Source organism: Micromys minutus (genome assembly GCF_963924665.1).
Source record: "Micromys minutus genome assembly, chromosome: 3".
In the NCBI taxonomy this organism is placed as follows: domain Eukaryota; kingdom Metazoa; phylum Chordata; class Mammalia; order Rodentia; family Muridae; genus Micromys; species Micromys minutus.
Genome location: NC_137972.1, coordinates 80,510,313 through 80,523,502, shown reverse-complemented (window position 1 = coordinate 80,523,502; position 13,190 = coordinate 80,510,313). Strand labels below are relative to the sequence as shown.

At 50.1% G+C, this 13,190-nt stretch overlaps 1 protein-coding gene across 2 annotated transcripts; it reads left to right on the top strand.

The window, feature by feature from the left end:
* Positions 1–208: 208 nt before the first annotated feature.
* Positions 209–12,369, top strand: PLIN1 (perilipin 1). 2 transcript variants are annotated; one of them, XM_080915028.1, is made up of 9 exons: positions 209–358; positions 923–981; positions 3,380–3,584; positions 5,237–5,319; positions 6,611–6,875; positions 7,442–7,614; positions 9,333–9,536; positions 9,988–10,233; positions 10,926–12,369. In XM_080915028.1, the coding sequence occupies exons 2-9, from the start codon at positions 937–939 to the stop codon at positions 11,262–11,264; spliced, it is 1,560 nt and encodes a 519-aa protein (XP_080771154.1). In that variant the 5' UTR covers positions 209–358; positions 923–936; the 3' UTR covers positions 11,265–12,369. The 2 variants fall into 2 exon arrangements, with proteins under 2 accessions (XP_080771154.1, XP_080771155.1); XM_080915029.1 differs by having other exon boundaries at positions 274–415.
* Positions 12,370–13,190: the final 821 nt, after the last annotated feature.

Below are 13,190 nucleotides of genomic sequence, written 5' to 3'. Positions count from 1 at the left end.
TTTAGGGATTTAATTAGTCACGTTGCAGTGGCTTCTTTATGGAAAGCAATTTTTATCAATTGAAAGCCAAAACTATTCTGGAACTATCATCTCTGGTCTCTGACAAATGAGTCCTTCAGCTCTGAGAACCACCTCTTTATTGGCTAAGCATCCCCCATAGAAGTTAGGATGAGTCCAGGGGGACACCCTGGGTCAGACAGCTATGGCATGGGCTGGCCCAGCTTTCTCTTCCTCTTTGTCCTCCTTCAGCTGGGAGGTCTGACAGGCATTGCCCAAGATTCCCTGGAGTGGCTGGAAGTGTTTCTGAGGAGCCCTTCCACAGCTGGGTTGTCTGAGACAGAGGTGGCTCTCGGCTGCAGTGAGTGTGGGGTTCTTGAGTGTCTGCCTTACCTGGCTGCTTTCTCAAGCGTTAAAGGCAAGGAGCTGGGAGAAAGAGCACCTGGGAGAAATTACCAAGGGATGCAGAGATCTGCAGGGAGCCGGCTGAGGAAAAGAATGAAAGACCAGGGGCACAGAGCGACTGTTGGCTTACCCAGAAGACTGCTCTTTTTGAGAAGGCTTAACTAGCTGGCAATTGAGGGAAGCAGTAATTAACTAGAATTCTGCCGTGGAGAAAAGACTAAACTCTACCCAACACTCATTCGTTAGTCTCTTCTCTATGAGCCCCAGATTTTGTCCTAAATTTTTTCTCTCATCTCTATCTTAACTAATGACTTACATTTTCATTTATCTGGAGCCCTTAAAAAAAAAAAAAAAAGACATCAATCCTGAGCAGATCACGGAGCTCATTTTGAGCAGACTAGGAGACTTGTGTTGGGACTCCAAGCCTTGGACATTCGCCCTCTAGGCTATGAGAGGTAGGGAGGGAGCTGTGGAGTACATGCCTGAAAGCTTCTGATGGATCTGGGCTTCTGCTTTGCAGCGTGAAGAGTAAGGATGTCAGCGAACAAGGGCCCGACCCTGCTGGATGGAGACCTCCCTGTAAGTGATCTGGGCTCCTGTGAGGTGGGGAATGGGCAACCAAGGTGGGAGGGATGAATGGAGAGGGGGAGTCTCGGGACTTCAAGCAAGATGTCTGCCTTGGGTTCCAAACTCACTGTCTCTGTTATTCCCGTCCTTGCTAACTTTCATGGGGTTGATTGGGAGACCTAGGGGGAGAAAAGATGGCTATAGAGGTCCAAGAGCTGTGGAGAAAAGGTTGGGGATGCTGGCTGCAGCCTCAGGAGACAGACCGAAGGGAAAGAAACCACCTAGTCCTAAACCCAGAGGCACGAGCCCACCGCCCAGAAGACTGTGCATGCCCTATGGAGCCCATGCATTCTGTGGCTTTGGCTTCAGCCTGTAACCCTCATCTGCAGCAGAAAGCCTGTGCTGCCATGTGTGGGAATGAATTGGGAGTTTAGTGTGTCCAGTGTCTATCTCTGGCCCGGTTTTCACCATGATTTTGAGTAACTCTGATACTTTTATGTGTCCTTGACATCTTTTGCCAAGGCCTCTCTGATTTGGGCAGAGTTCAGATAGTGAAATTCAGATGTATGACCCTGGAGGAGAGGAAACTCATTGCAAATCAGGCTTTAGCTAATCTCTGCACTAGGGGTGACTGCCTTGCTTTGTACTAAATCATGAGAGAGGTGTTAATGGGTCACAAGAAACATTAAACCTTTTAACTAGCCATTAGTGGCTTCTTCAGTTTCCGGCTCAATTCTCCCTTAGCTTTGCTCTGCCCAAAACGTTAAAGAAAGCGTTTCCTCTTGTAGTCAGAACCCCCTTCTCCCTCTGATATCTGACTCACTTGCAGGATGAAAAGCTAAAATCGTGTGTCCTGCTTTGTCCCGGAGCCCAGGCGGGTCTCCTTGATGGCTCTGTTAACTCAACCTCCTGCAAGCAGAGCAGGTCACAGGGAGCATGGTGACAGCCAACCACAGTAAAGACTAAGAGAGCTCAAGGCATCTGACCATTATCACCTCCACTGAATGTTGCTTCCTACCCCGTGACGAGAATCACTCTCTCACTACAGATTGGGCTTTTTGTACTTTCTAAAATCTAGTTACGCAAGTGCTGACAAAGCAAACTGCTTTGTAAGAGTAGAGCGTCCGAATAGGAAGAGATGGCCCCACTATACTCCACGGGCCCAGGCTCACCGCACTACCAACTTAAACATGGAGTGTTACATTTTCAGGAAGGCCATGTCAAATTTTAGAGTGTCAGGAGAAAAGGATCACAGGTCCATGAAGTGACCGTTTATTAACTAAGATAGTAACTGGCCAGGTGGTTGCTGATGGTACACGCCTTTGATCCCAGCACTTGGGGGGCGGGGCAAAGGCAGACAGATCTCTGTGAGTTTGAGGCCAGCCTGGTCTATACAGTAAATTTTAGGACAGCCAGAGCTACATAGTAAGACCCTGTATCAAAAAAGAAAGAGAGAGAGAGAGAGAGAGAGAGAGAGAGAGAGAGAGAGAGAGAGAGAGGGAGGGAGGAAGGAAGGAAGGAAAGAAAGAAAGAAAGAAAGAAAGAAAGAAAGAAAGAAAAAAGAAAGAAAGAAAAAGGAAGAAAGGGGGAGAGAGAGGAAGGGAGGAAGAGAGGGACAGAGGGAGAGATGAAGAGAGAGAGAAAGAGAGAGAGAGGACGCTTAACTTACACATTTTACAAGGTGCAGCCCCATGTGTAGCTCATTTCCCCAGGGTTAGGCTTTCAGACAAATTTTGGTGACTAGAGGCCATCCCACTGGGAGAAAGGAGACATATACACATAACCAGAGCAGGGTGGCAGAGGTAGACAGCCCAAGGACAGAAACAATCATGATGGAGGAGAGTCAAAGGTTGGTCCTAGTGACACATGCTTGTAATCCCAGCGCTGGGAGATGGAGTCAATAGGATTAGGAGTTTAAGGTCATTGTCTACTATATAGGGAGTTCAAGGCTATCCGGCGACATGTCACCTGTCTCACAGAGGAGGTGATAGTGAGAGAATACTATTCTATCAAGTCAAAAGGGATGTGGGAGGGGAGTAGAGCCTATGTGGTCCAGCATCACAGAGAGACCATGAAAATGTTAGCGGGAGGTAGACTAAAACTCCCAATCGTTAACTTTCTGTAGTCAAAGAGGGGTGAGCTGGGAGGGGGATGGGATTTGGCTTGGTTCCCAGAGAACACAGATTGCCTGAGGGCTTCTCCAGAGTCTAGGTGGTGACCAGGAAGGCGTGGCAGGCTGGATCTCATTTTCCCTGTGGGCAAGTTCTCATGAATGGGACATTTGGAGATGCTAGTTGCTTCCCTTAGACTTGGGCTAGCCTCACCAACGACATAGATGATCCTAGCAAGGGTCAGCTCGAGGGGAGGTTGAGTGGGGGTGGGAGCATCTGACTGTTCCTCTGCTGGGCAGGAGCAGGAGAATGTGCTCCAGAGAGTCTTGCAGCTGCCTGTGGTGAGCGGGACCTGTGAGTGTTTCCAGAAGACCTACAACAGCACCAAAGAAGCCCACCCCCTGGTGGCCTCTGTGTGCAATGCCTATGAGAAAGGCGTACAGGGGGCCAGCAACCTGGCTGCCTGGAGCATGGAGCCGGTGGTCCGCCGGCTGTCCACCCAGTGTGAGTCCTTACAAAACTCTGTGGCATCCTGCCCATCCACTGATATTCCCCGTATGTCTGCTGTCTGCTTGTCAGTCTGTCTGGTCATCTCATAACTCGTTTGTCCACCTCTCTGTCTGTTTCCCTTGCTTGCCTATATCCAACTTCCTGGTCTTCTCCAGATGTGTCTACTACAGATGTGTCTACTTGCCTCAGCTGTAGCCCAGCCTAGGGTATCCGAGGCTAGCAACGACCGCCAAAGAATGTTGGGGGAGGAGTGTGATAGGAAGTTGGGCCACTCTGAGCAGCGGTAAGAGAAGGGCCAGAGGCAGGACATTTAGCCACCCCAACTCCATATGCAACAGAAGCAGCAGTATCCCGAACCAGCACGAAAACTGGCCTGGCAGTGCTAAAGGCTTAAGGAGAGAGAAGGTCCATTCACCCAACTACAGGCTTCCGACAGGTGGGGGCAGCAGAGAGCTACTAGTGTCAGAAACAAGGGCCCATCCAGGTGAGCCCCATCTGAAAGAGCTGAGGGGACTCTCAGCAGCACTGAGAAATCTAGCACCTTCTACCTTCCTAACAGAGACTTGCGGGTAATGAGAATTCTACCCAGCAACCAGGCAAGGAGGACTTAAAGGCTCCACTTAAAATCCATGGTTGCATAGATGGCCCTGGTTGAATTCTGTGAACTACAAAACAACAACAACAACAACAACAACAAAAATGATGAGAGAACATGAAAACAAACATGGGGGTTGACAAGAGGGGGAGGGGGACTGAGACTCAGGGATAAGAGTGAGAAAATGAACTGTGATTAAAGTTGTCCAAGAGAAAGACATTCAGTTACTGATAATACGATAATAAAGATGTCTTAGGCCCTAGGCTAACCCTCCTGGAAGCACTCCTTCTGTTCAATCAGAAAACAGTCAAGTCCTCTGGGCTCTTTGTTACTTGAACAAAGCATGAAAATATCATCTATAAATACCCTTTGGATCTGTGCCATCCATGACCCTGACCGCAGAGACTGCGCCCCTAGCAGACCATGGGTAGTCTGTGGCTTGTCCCATTCCCCAAGGGCAATGTCTGTCTTTTTCCTCCCTGTGGCTCCCAGCAGCTTTCAGCCATCTTGACAGTGGGGGGTTAAAGCTGGTTCTAGGGACCATCAGGAGTGGGAGTGGCTGTGAATTCATCGTTTCCAGGACTAAGCAAGCCTGGTCTCACTGAGGCCAATGCAAAGGTCCCAGTGCCACCTCCCTCACTGCCACATGGGTTCCAGAACCCCGAACAAGGAGGCCTGAAGAAGAAAAGCGCTTGGTGGTGATTCACAGAGCTGCCAGCGCTACAAGCTTGCTCGTCCTGATAGTTCTGACTCCTGACAGGAGGGGGCAGCAGAGAGCTACTGCCCAAGAACCTAGTGATAAAATATAGGGGTTATGGTGGGTCTTACCAGACAGATGGGATTTGCTAAAGCTACAGGTAGAGGTGCAAGGTCCCACCAACTCCAAAATGACTCCGCTATCAAGTACATGAGGGCTAAATATAGCAAAGACTCTGGTTCCCAAATGCCCTGGAAGCAACAGGGTCCCCAATGTACTTTCTTTGAGATGGAGGCCACTATTGGATCCGAAGGAGTAAGCAGCGGTCACCTCAACATGGCCCTTCCCTTTCAGTCACAGCTGCCAATGAGCTGGCCTGCAGAGGCCTGGACCACCTGGAGGAAAAGATCCCGGCTCTCCAATACCCTCCAGAAAAGGTGAGTCCTCCCTCTTCCCTGATGCTCCTTACACTCTGTTGGTACCTCCATGAAGGAGAGCAGCCTACTGGCCTGGCTGTGAAACTTTCTGTGTTCATGGGGTGAGCACCCTCTTAGGCAAGTAGAGATCCCTCTTTTTTCCTGCGGTGTTAGGTAGAGTCAGGGTGTCTAGGATAACAAGTATATGTCTCCAACAAGCTCAGATAGACACTTTTATGATCCTCAAAGGGGAGGAAGGACTAACCCCAGCATGGCCCTCCCATAACTGCGTAGCTTTCTGATACCATGATTCTGAATCTGGGACTCAGTGGGCTTGCATGGGCTACTTGTTGACAACAGCTACCTAAGATCTTGGATCCCACTCCATGAGATCTCAGGACTATACACATGGCCTTGAGATCCAACCTTTTATGTATCATGAGACTAAAAAGGTTGCTTCCCCCAGCCACACTTTTGTCTACCTTTATTCAGTACTGGCTTCAGTAAGGCCTAAGATCTGTGCTTTACTGAGCAACCGCCAATCTTTCTTACAAATCTCCCCTGAGCCCTGCTCTTACCAACAGCCACAGCACGGGCTTCATGGAGCCTCTTGGGTCATCCTTGGTAACAGGGTTTGCTGCCCACATTGTGCAGATGAGGAAAGAGCCTGAGGTGAAGGCCACCAGGAGGCGGGTCTGATAGTCACCCCCCTCTCTAGTGCTCCAGTCAACTTGTCTTTGCCACAGAGGCGCTCCCAGGATCTTAGGAGGAAGAAGGCTAACTACGCCACTGTAGAACTTAGAGGAGGGCCAGTCAGTGTGAACAGTGTGTGAGGGGAAGGCAGAGGAGCGAAGGTAGGACTTCAGAAGAGGGGGTGCCTTGTGTGAAGGTTTCAGGACAGGTGACAACAGGCAAGGCTTTGGGACTATCCTCTAAGTCTAGATCTTCAGGTAGTGTGGAAAAGCCACATATATGGTCCAGGTTGCCGGAACAGCGCAGGTGGGGTCTTTGCCCCCACAAACACACATATTATTGCTGGTCCCTCAGTCCTTATTTTTTTTAATCATTATGTATTTATTTTGGCATTTTGAGACAGGGTCTCATTATGTAGCCCAGGCTGGTCTAGAACTCACTATGTAGCTCAAGGTAGAACTAACACTTAGTGACCCTTCTGTACCAGCTTCCAGTCCTTACATTGTAGGTGTGCTGCCGTGCCTGGCCCTGGGCATTTAAATGGGGCCCTCCAGGGAGCTGCTGGGCTCAGGGCCTATGAGGGATTCCACATAGTTGACTATCTCCCAACACTCCTCAGATCGCCTCTGAACTGAAGGGCACCATCTCTACCCGCCTCCGAAGCGCCAGGAACAGCATCAGCGTGCCCATTGCAAGCACTTCTGACAAGGTTCTGGGGGCCACTCTGGCTGGCTGTGAGCTTGCCTTGGGGATGGCCAAAGAGACAGCGGAATATGCTGCCAACACCAGAGTCGGCCGACTGGCATCTGGAGGGGCTGACCTGGCTCTGGGAAGCATCGAGAAGGTGGTAGAGTTCCTCCTGCCTCCAGACAAGGTGGAGTCAGGTATCTGCCGCTCAGACGGGCTACCCTGGGAGCCCGCTGGCCACTCAGCACCTGAGGATCAGTGGGAGGCTACCGGTCTTATTGGTACTGCTCTGGGATAGGAGATGTCCCTCTGAATCTTCAGAGGATTTCCAGGCCTTTAGCTTCCCCACCCCAAATGTAAGAGAAAGAGTGAGCTTGGCATTGGGTATCACCAGTGGGGTCATGGGAGAAATTAGGCAACTGTTTTCCTGCCCAAGGTCCGTTTCCTATTTTGTTTTTTGTTTGTTTGGTTTTTTTTCAAAATACCATGTGTATGAATGTTTTGCTTACATGTATCTGTGTACACTACGTGTGTGTGTGTGTGTGCGTGTGCGTGTGTGTGTGTGTGTGAGAGAGACTGCTGCCTGCAAAAAGCAAGAGGAGAGCAGTGAATCCCCCCGGAACTGGAGTTACAAATGGTTAAGGGCCACCATATTGGTGCTGAGAACTGAACCCAAATCCTCTACAAGAGTGACATGTGCTTAGCAACCTCTCCAGGCCTCTCAGTCCCTCTTTGATCTGTTTCCTCCCATATCTTTCTCTAGCCCCTTCTTCTGGACGGCAGAGGACGCAGAAGGCTCCCAAGGCCAAACCAAGCCTTGTGAGGAGGGTCAGTACCCTGGCCAACACTCTTTCTCGTCATACAATGCAGACCACAGCATGGGCCCTGAAGCAGGGTCACTCCCTGGCCATGTGGATCCCGGGTGTGGCACCCTTGGTGAGTGTCTGCTCCGAGTTCTCGGTGGGTTTTCTGGTCACTCTGTCTTGCAAACATCCTTCAAGCTGGACTGTAACTTTAGACATAAAGCCAGGAGTCCTAAGAGGCTGGTGGGCTAGTTGTCCAGGTCATGGAAGAAGAAAAAGAACAGGATGTAAACTTGAGAGGTGATCCTGCCCCACCACCCTCCCTCGGAGTCTCTCTGACCCACCGTGGGCCTCTTATGTGGGCCTCCCCACCCCCATTTGTTATTAAAACAGTAGAAGTGTCACCCAAAACCAACCAGTCAAACAAACAAAAAACATAAAGGCTGGTCAGTGGACAAGAGTCCCACTAGCTGTCTTCGACTACAGATTTCCCAGCTTCCCTTCTAGGGTTTCGGCCTCCCCAGCACACCCAGGCAAAGCTGTTCCTCTCGATATCGTTAGGATGATTCTATTTTTAATAAGGAACTTACAGAGAAATTAAATTGAAAAAAAGAAGGAAAGAAAAAGCAAGGGGGGAAAATCAACATTAAAGTCAGATGTTAGGACATATTAATAATCTCCACATGTGGAAGGCAGAGAGAGGTGTGAGGATTTTAAATTTGAGACCAGTCTTGTCTATAGAGCAAGTTCTAAATCACACAGAGCTGTATGGTAAGGGATTTCAAAAGACAACAGTTACGAGAAAGGTCTTTTCACTTTAAATATCTTTTAAGCTGCCATTGATTTATTTGGGCTTTTTTTTTTTTTTTTTTTTTTTTTTGAGATTAGCCTCAAGCCTCAGCCTTTCAAGTGTTGGGATTATAAGTGTTTCCCATCACATCCGGATGTGAGTGGGCCTCCTTTTCAGGTTTTGCTTTATTTATCATTACGTATGGGTGGATGTATGTCGTGGTAGCACTGGTGCCAAGGTCAAATGACAATGCTCAGGAGTTGGTTCTCCGAGGAAGCAAGGAGGATCGCTGCGAGTTTAGGGCCCAGCCTGGTCTACATAGTGAGCTCTAGCCAGCCAGGGTTATATAGTGAGACCTTGTAAATAGATGTGAATAGATAAGTGGGCACTGACGTTGGGGGTGTAGTTCCAGCTTTGCATGAAAGGACCCTAGGTTCCATCCCAGCCCTGTGAAGAGAATAGCCAGAACGATTGTGCAGCTGTAGAAGTCAGAAGGGGGCCACAGACGGGAACTCAGACTGAAGACACTTAGGAGAGTCTTTTGTGGTGTGGAACTAGTTCTGTCTTGATCTGCTATGGTTACATAGAGTGTGCTTACAGGAACTCACAGAGATCTATGCTAATGGTGTATGCCTTCAGTGGTAAGCTTTTACTAATTAAAATGCTGGGGGAGAGGCTCGGTGGTTAAGGACACTTGTTGCTCTCGCAAAGAACCCAGGTTCAGTTCCCAGACATGATGGCTCACAACCATCCATTAACTCCAGTCCAAGGGAATCTGATGCCCTCTTCACAACCATCCATTAGCTCCAGTCCAAGGGAATCTGATGCCCTCTTCACAACCATCCATTAGCTCCAGTCCAAGGGAATCTGATGCCCTCTTCTGACTTTTGTGCACACCAGGCACCCATGTGGTACACATGCACACACATAAAATGAATTAAAAATTATTTTAAAACCCTCTTCGAGGTCAGGCTCTGCCCACCACCCTACCCTGCTCCTGTGTCAAGGGCTTTTCACCCTCGAGGGGTCTGCTGAGCCGCTGTCTGCCGCTGTCCCCTTAGAGCAGCCTGGCTCAGTGGGGTGCGTCAGCAGCCATGCAGGTGGTGTCCCAGCGGCGGCAGAGTGAGGTGCGGGTGCCCTGGCTGCACAACCTGGCAGCCTCCCAGGATGAGAACCATGATGACCAGACGGACACAGAGGGAGAGGAGACGGATGAGGAGGAGGAGGAAGAGGAATCAGAAGCTGAGGAGAACGTGCTCAGAGAGGTGATGAAGAGAGAGAAAGCCTAAGGCCTCACAGCCCGTGGCGGAGGGGGGGAGGGATGAGAAGGAGGGGAATGGGGTAAAATAAAGGACTTTGTCCCCAGGTCATCCCCAAACCCACAGCCAACAGAGTATCACTGTGCAATTCAGTGGGCCTCACAACATCCATAAGCGTAGGCAGGGCAGGGATGTTGCTCCAAGTGACATGACAGAGGCCACTCCTCATAGCTAGGTACAGACCCAGCCCTAGACTTTTGTATCCCCCCTTCTGTCCCTCCTTCCCTCTCTTCCTCCATCCCTCCCTCCCTCCTTCCCTCTCTTCCTCCATTCCTCCCTCCCTCTCTTCCTTCCTTTCTTTTATGTCCACATTTCTTCTCTAGCTGGAGCTGGTGGTTAGAGAAAGGGGGCAGAGGAGCTGATGCAGGGCTGGGGCTAACATTTCTCTGGCTCACAGGTATCAGCCCTGCCCAACCCGAGAGGCCTCCTGGGTGGTGTGGTACACACCATGCAGAAAACTCTCCGGAGCACCATCTCAGCAGTGACATGGGCACCCGCCGCTGTGCTGGGCACGGTGGGAAGGATCCTGCACCTCACACCAGCCCCGGCTGTCTCCTCCACCAAAGGGAGGGCCATGTCCCTATCCGATGCCCTGAAGGGTGTTACGGATAACGTGGTAGACACTGTGGTACACTATGTGCCGGTGAGTCCTGCCCCAGGGCCACCTTCTGACTCCCAAGGTAGATTTGACTGAAGGAGATATAGACCCTCCTTTTGTTCAGTTTCTAGAGACCCTTCTCCAGTCCTCAGCGCTCAGAGTCTGATCTTCCCCAGAGTATAAATGTTCACAGCCCTGACCCCAGACCTCCCCTCTCCCACCTCCTCAGCCCCTGCCTTGTGCCTCCCACTTGATAGAATCATTTGAGCGTTCCTAGTGGCTCATTCTGCCCTCTTCAGATCCTGGAGGAAGAGCCTGATAGATTTACATGCCACTGTCCAATAGGCTTTTACAGCACCTTGAACAGTAGGCTTTGCATCTGGGGACAGCTGCTGGCCCTATGTCACCAAAGAAAAGAAAAGCCAAGGGACACTAATGCTGTCCTTTTGGGAGTCCTTGAGACCCCCTCAATGGGAGTTACAGGTTTGGTCCCAAACATGTGGAAACTGGGAGAGGTGGCACGCTTCAAGAAGGGAGACTCCTCCCTCTACCAGAGGGTATCAGAGCCCTTAGAACCCCAGGAGTCTCCCGGATGCCCCCCCCACCCCCATCCTAATGTCCTACACCCCGGTCTGTGTCCTTGTGATGGCAGCCCCAGGGAAAACTAGGCCAAAAGCCACAGAAAGGGCAGAGACTCCTAGGAGAGGATATCCCTAACGAGGGTGCCCGGCTGTCAGCTTCCCAGGCTGTCCCTGATGGAGCCCGAGAGCGAATTCCGAGACATCGATAACCCTCCAGCAGAGGCGGAGCGCAAAGGGTCCGGGGCGCGGCCCGCCAGCCCAGAGTCCACGCCGCGCCCAGGCCAGCCCCGTGGCAGCTTGCGCAGCGTGCGGGGTCTCAGCGCGCCCTCCTGTCCGGGCCTGGACGACAAAACCGAGACGTCAGCGCGTCCCGGCTTCCTGGCTATGCCCAGAGAGAAGCCGGCGCGCAGAGTCAGCGACAGCTTCTTCCGGCCCAGCGTCATGGAACCCATCCTGGGCCGCGCACAGTACAACCAGCTGCGCAAGAAGAGCTGAGCAGCCGGCGCCCCTGCTCGCCCTGGCGCCACCCCATGGGAAGGTCGCTTCTCTCCCCAAGGAAACAGAAACCACACTTCCAAGTGGGCCTCCCTCTCCTTCAGGGTGGCCTCGGGAAGCCCGAGCCACAACTGCACGATGTTCTCGAGGCACACATCATTTCTAAAGCATCCTTTGGGGCTTGACCATCACAGTCAGTTTTTAAGGGGCACCAGAGCAGCGACCGACTCTTTCCTATCTAGTGGGCAGAATCTCTCGTGGCTTCTTCTTCTTCTTCTTTTTTTTTTTTTAACTATAAAAGCAATTGCTTGATTGGATTTCTCAGTTCTTTAACAAAACTTGTGACCAAGTAACACCTGACTAGTTCTAAAATTTAGACTCCTTCTCCGTGGACATGTATTTATTGCCAAAAAGAAGTAGTGGGTCAGTTGATAGTTTATTTTTTTCTCTTCTCTTCTCTCTTCTCTTCTCTTCTCTTCTCTTCTCTTCTCTTCCCTCCATTCCTCGTTCCTCCTCCTTCCCTCCTCCTTTCCTCCTCTCCTTTCTCTCTCCCTCCTCTTCCTCTCCTCTCTCTCCTCCTCCCCCTCTACCTCTTTCAATAATGTTTCCCTATATAGTCTAGGCTGGCTGCATTCCCAGTGCTAGGTGACCCCCCCCCCCCGCCCCCGCCAGCTCCCTTTGAATGTCAGGAATAATTCTCAGTGCATTTTTAGCACTGAGTTGTGAGACCCTCTGATTACCCAGCTCTCAGCACACCGCTTTGAAAAGAACCCCAGAGTTGCCAAAGCCTTTGTGTGTTTACTTACATAACAGCTCCAGTTTCTGACTCTCTCTCCCCTGCACAGGTGGAGCCCCGGGCCTGTCCTCTCTAGCACCAGCTTTCTCACAGCCACTTTTCCATCTTTCCTGCCTGTGTGGTCACCCTGGAAGGTTGATACCCCAGATGCTGGGAACCAGCAGTGGCCACCTTTTGCTTAATACTTGGTCAATCTAGAAAATTCATAATATATGCTTGTAACGTTCAAACATTACAACGTGTGTGTATGTTTTTTTCTTTATGGATTTCTCAGTTCTCTTCCATTAAAAACAGGCACGGTTCAGTGTATTCTTGCGGCTATATGCTATGCTTGGGCTAGCACATGTGCGTAAACCCTTATCTTTGCTTACTCAAGCTCTGAGTGGGGCCTTCCTGACTCTTTTCACTCTGTTCAATTCGTCGTTTTAAAAAAATGTTTATTACATTATTTTTTTTTAAAGATTTATTTTACTTTACATGCAAGAATGTTTTGCTCACATACATGTCTGTGCACCATGTGTGTGCCTGATGCCCACAAAGGTTAGAAGAGGGCATTGGACCCATAGGAACTGTGGTTATATATGGTTGTTACCTGTTCTATGGGTGCTGGGAATTAAGCTCTGGTCCTCTGCAAGAGCAACAAGCACTCCTAACCTCTGAGCCACCTCTCCAGCTCCTCAACTAAAGCTCTTACCCATCCTTTTGTTTCAGTATCAGAAGCGCTGCTTGCTTTTTTGAATGGTAATCCATAATGTGAATTTAATATGGATAACTTGGTGTAGCTACTTTCCTAGGGACAAACTTTTAGGGGAAGCTTTAAGGGGAAACTTCTCCCCCCCCCCTACTGTAACGAGTAAGTCTGGGAAGTAGCTCAGCAGTAAGTCTGGTAGAACATCTGCTTACCACGTGTAAAGCCCTGGGTAACACACACACAAAATCTTATGTGTATATATGGATATGTGTGTGTGTGTAAACTGTAACCTGTAACCATGGCATTCTTGATGAAATAATATCTAATTTGCAATGCTGATGATTGCTGGTATCTTTTAAAGAAAAGTCTATTTTATTCAGTTATTGTCATCTGCTGCCATGGAAATGTACATAAACCATCAGGAGGCACCTGCCTTTAG

Coding starts and splice junctions, on each gene's coding strand:
- PLIN1 (XM_080915028.1), top strand. CDS start 937: ATGTCAGCGAACAAGGGCCCGACCCTGCTGGATGGAGACCTCCCT. Junction 3,585..5,236: donor CCGCCGGCTGTCCACCCAGT/GTGAGTCCTTAC, acceptor CTTCCCTTTCAG/TCACAGCTGCCAATGAGCTG. Junction 7,615..9,332: donor TCCCGGGTGTGGCACCCTTG/GTGAGTGTCTGC, acceptor CTGTCCCCTTAG/AGCAGCCTGGCTCAGTGGGG.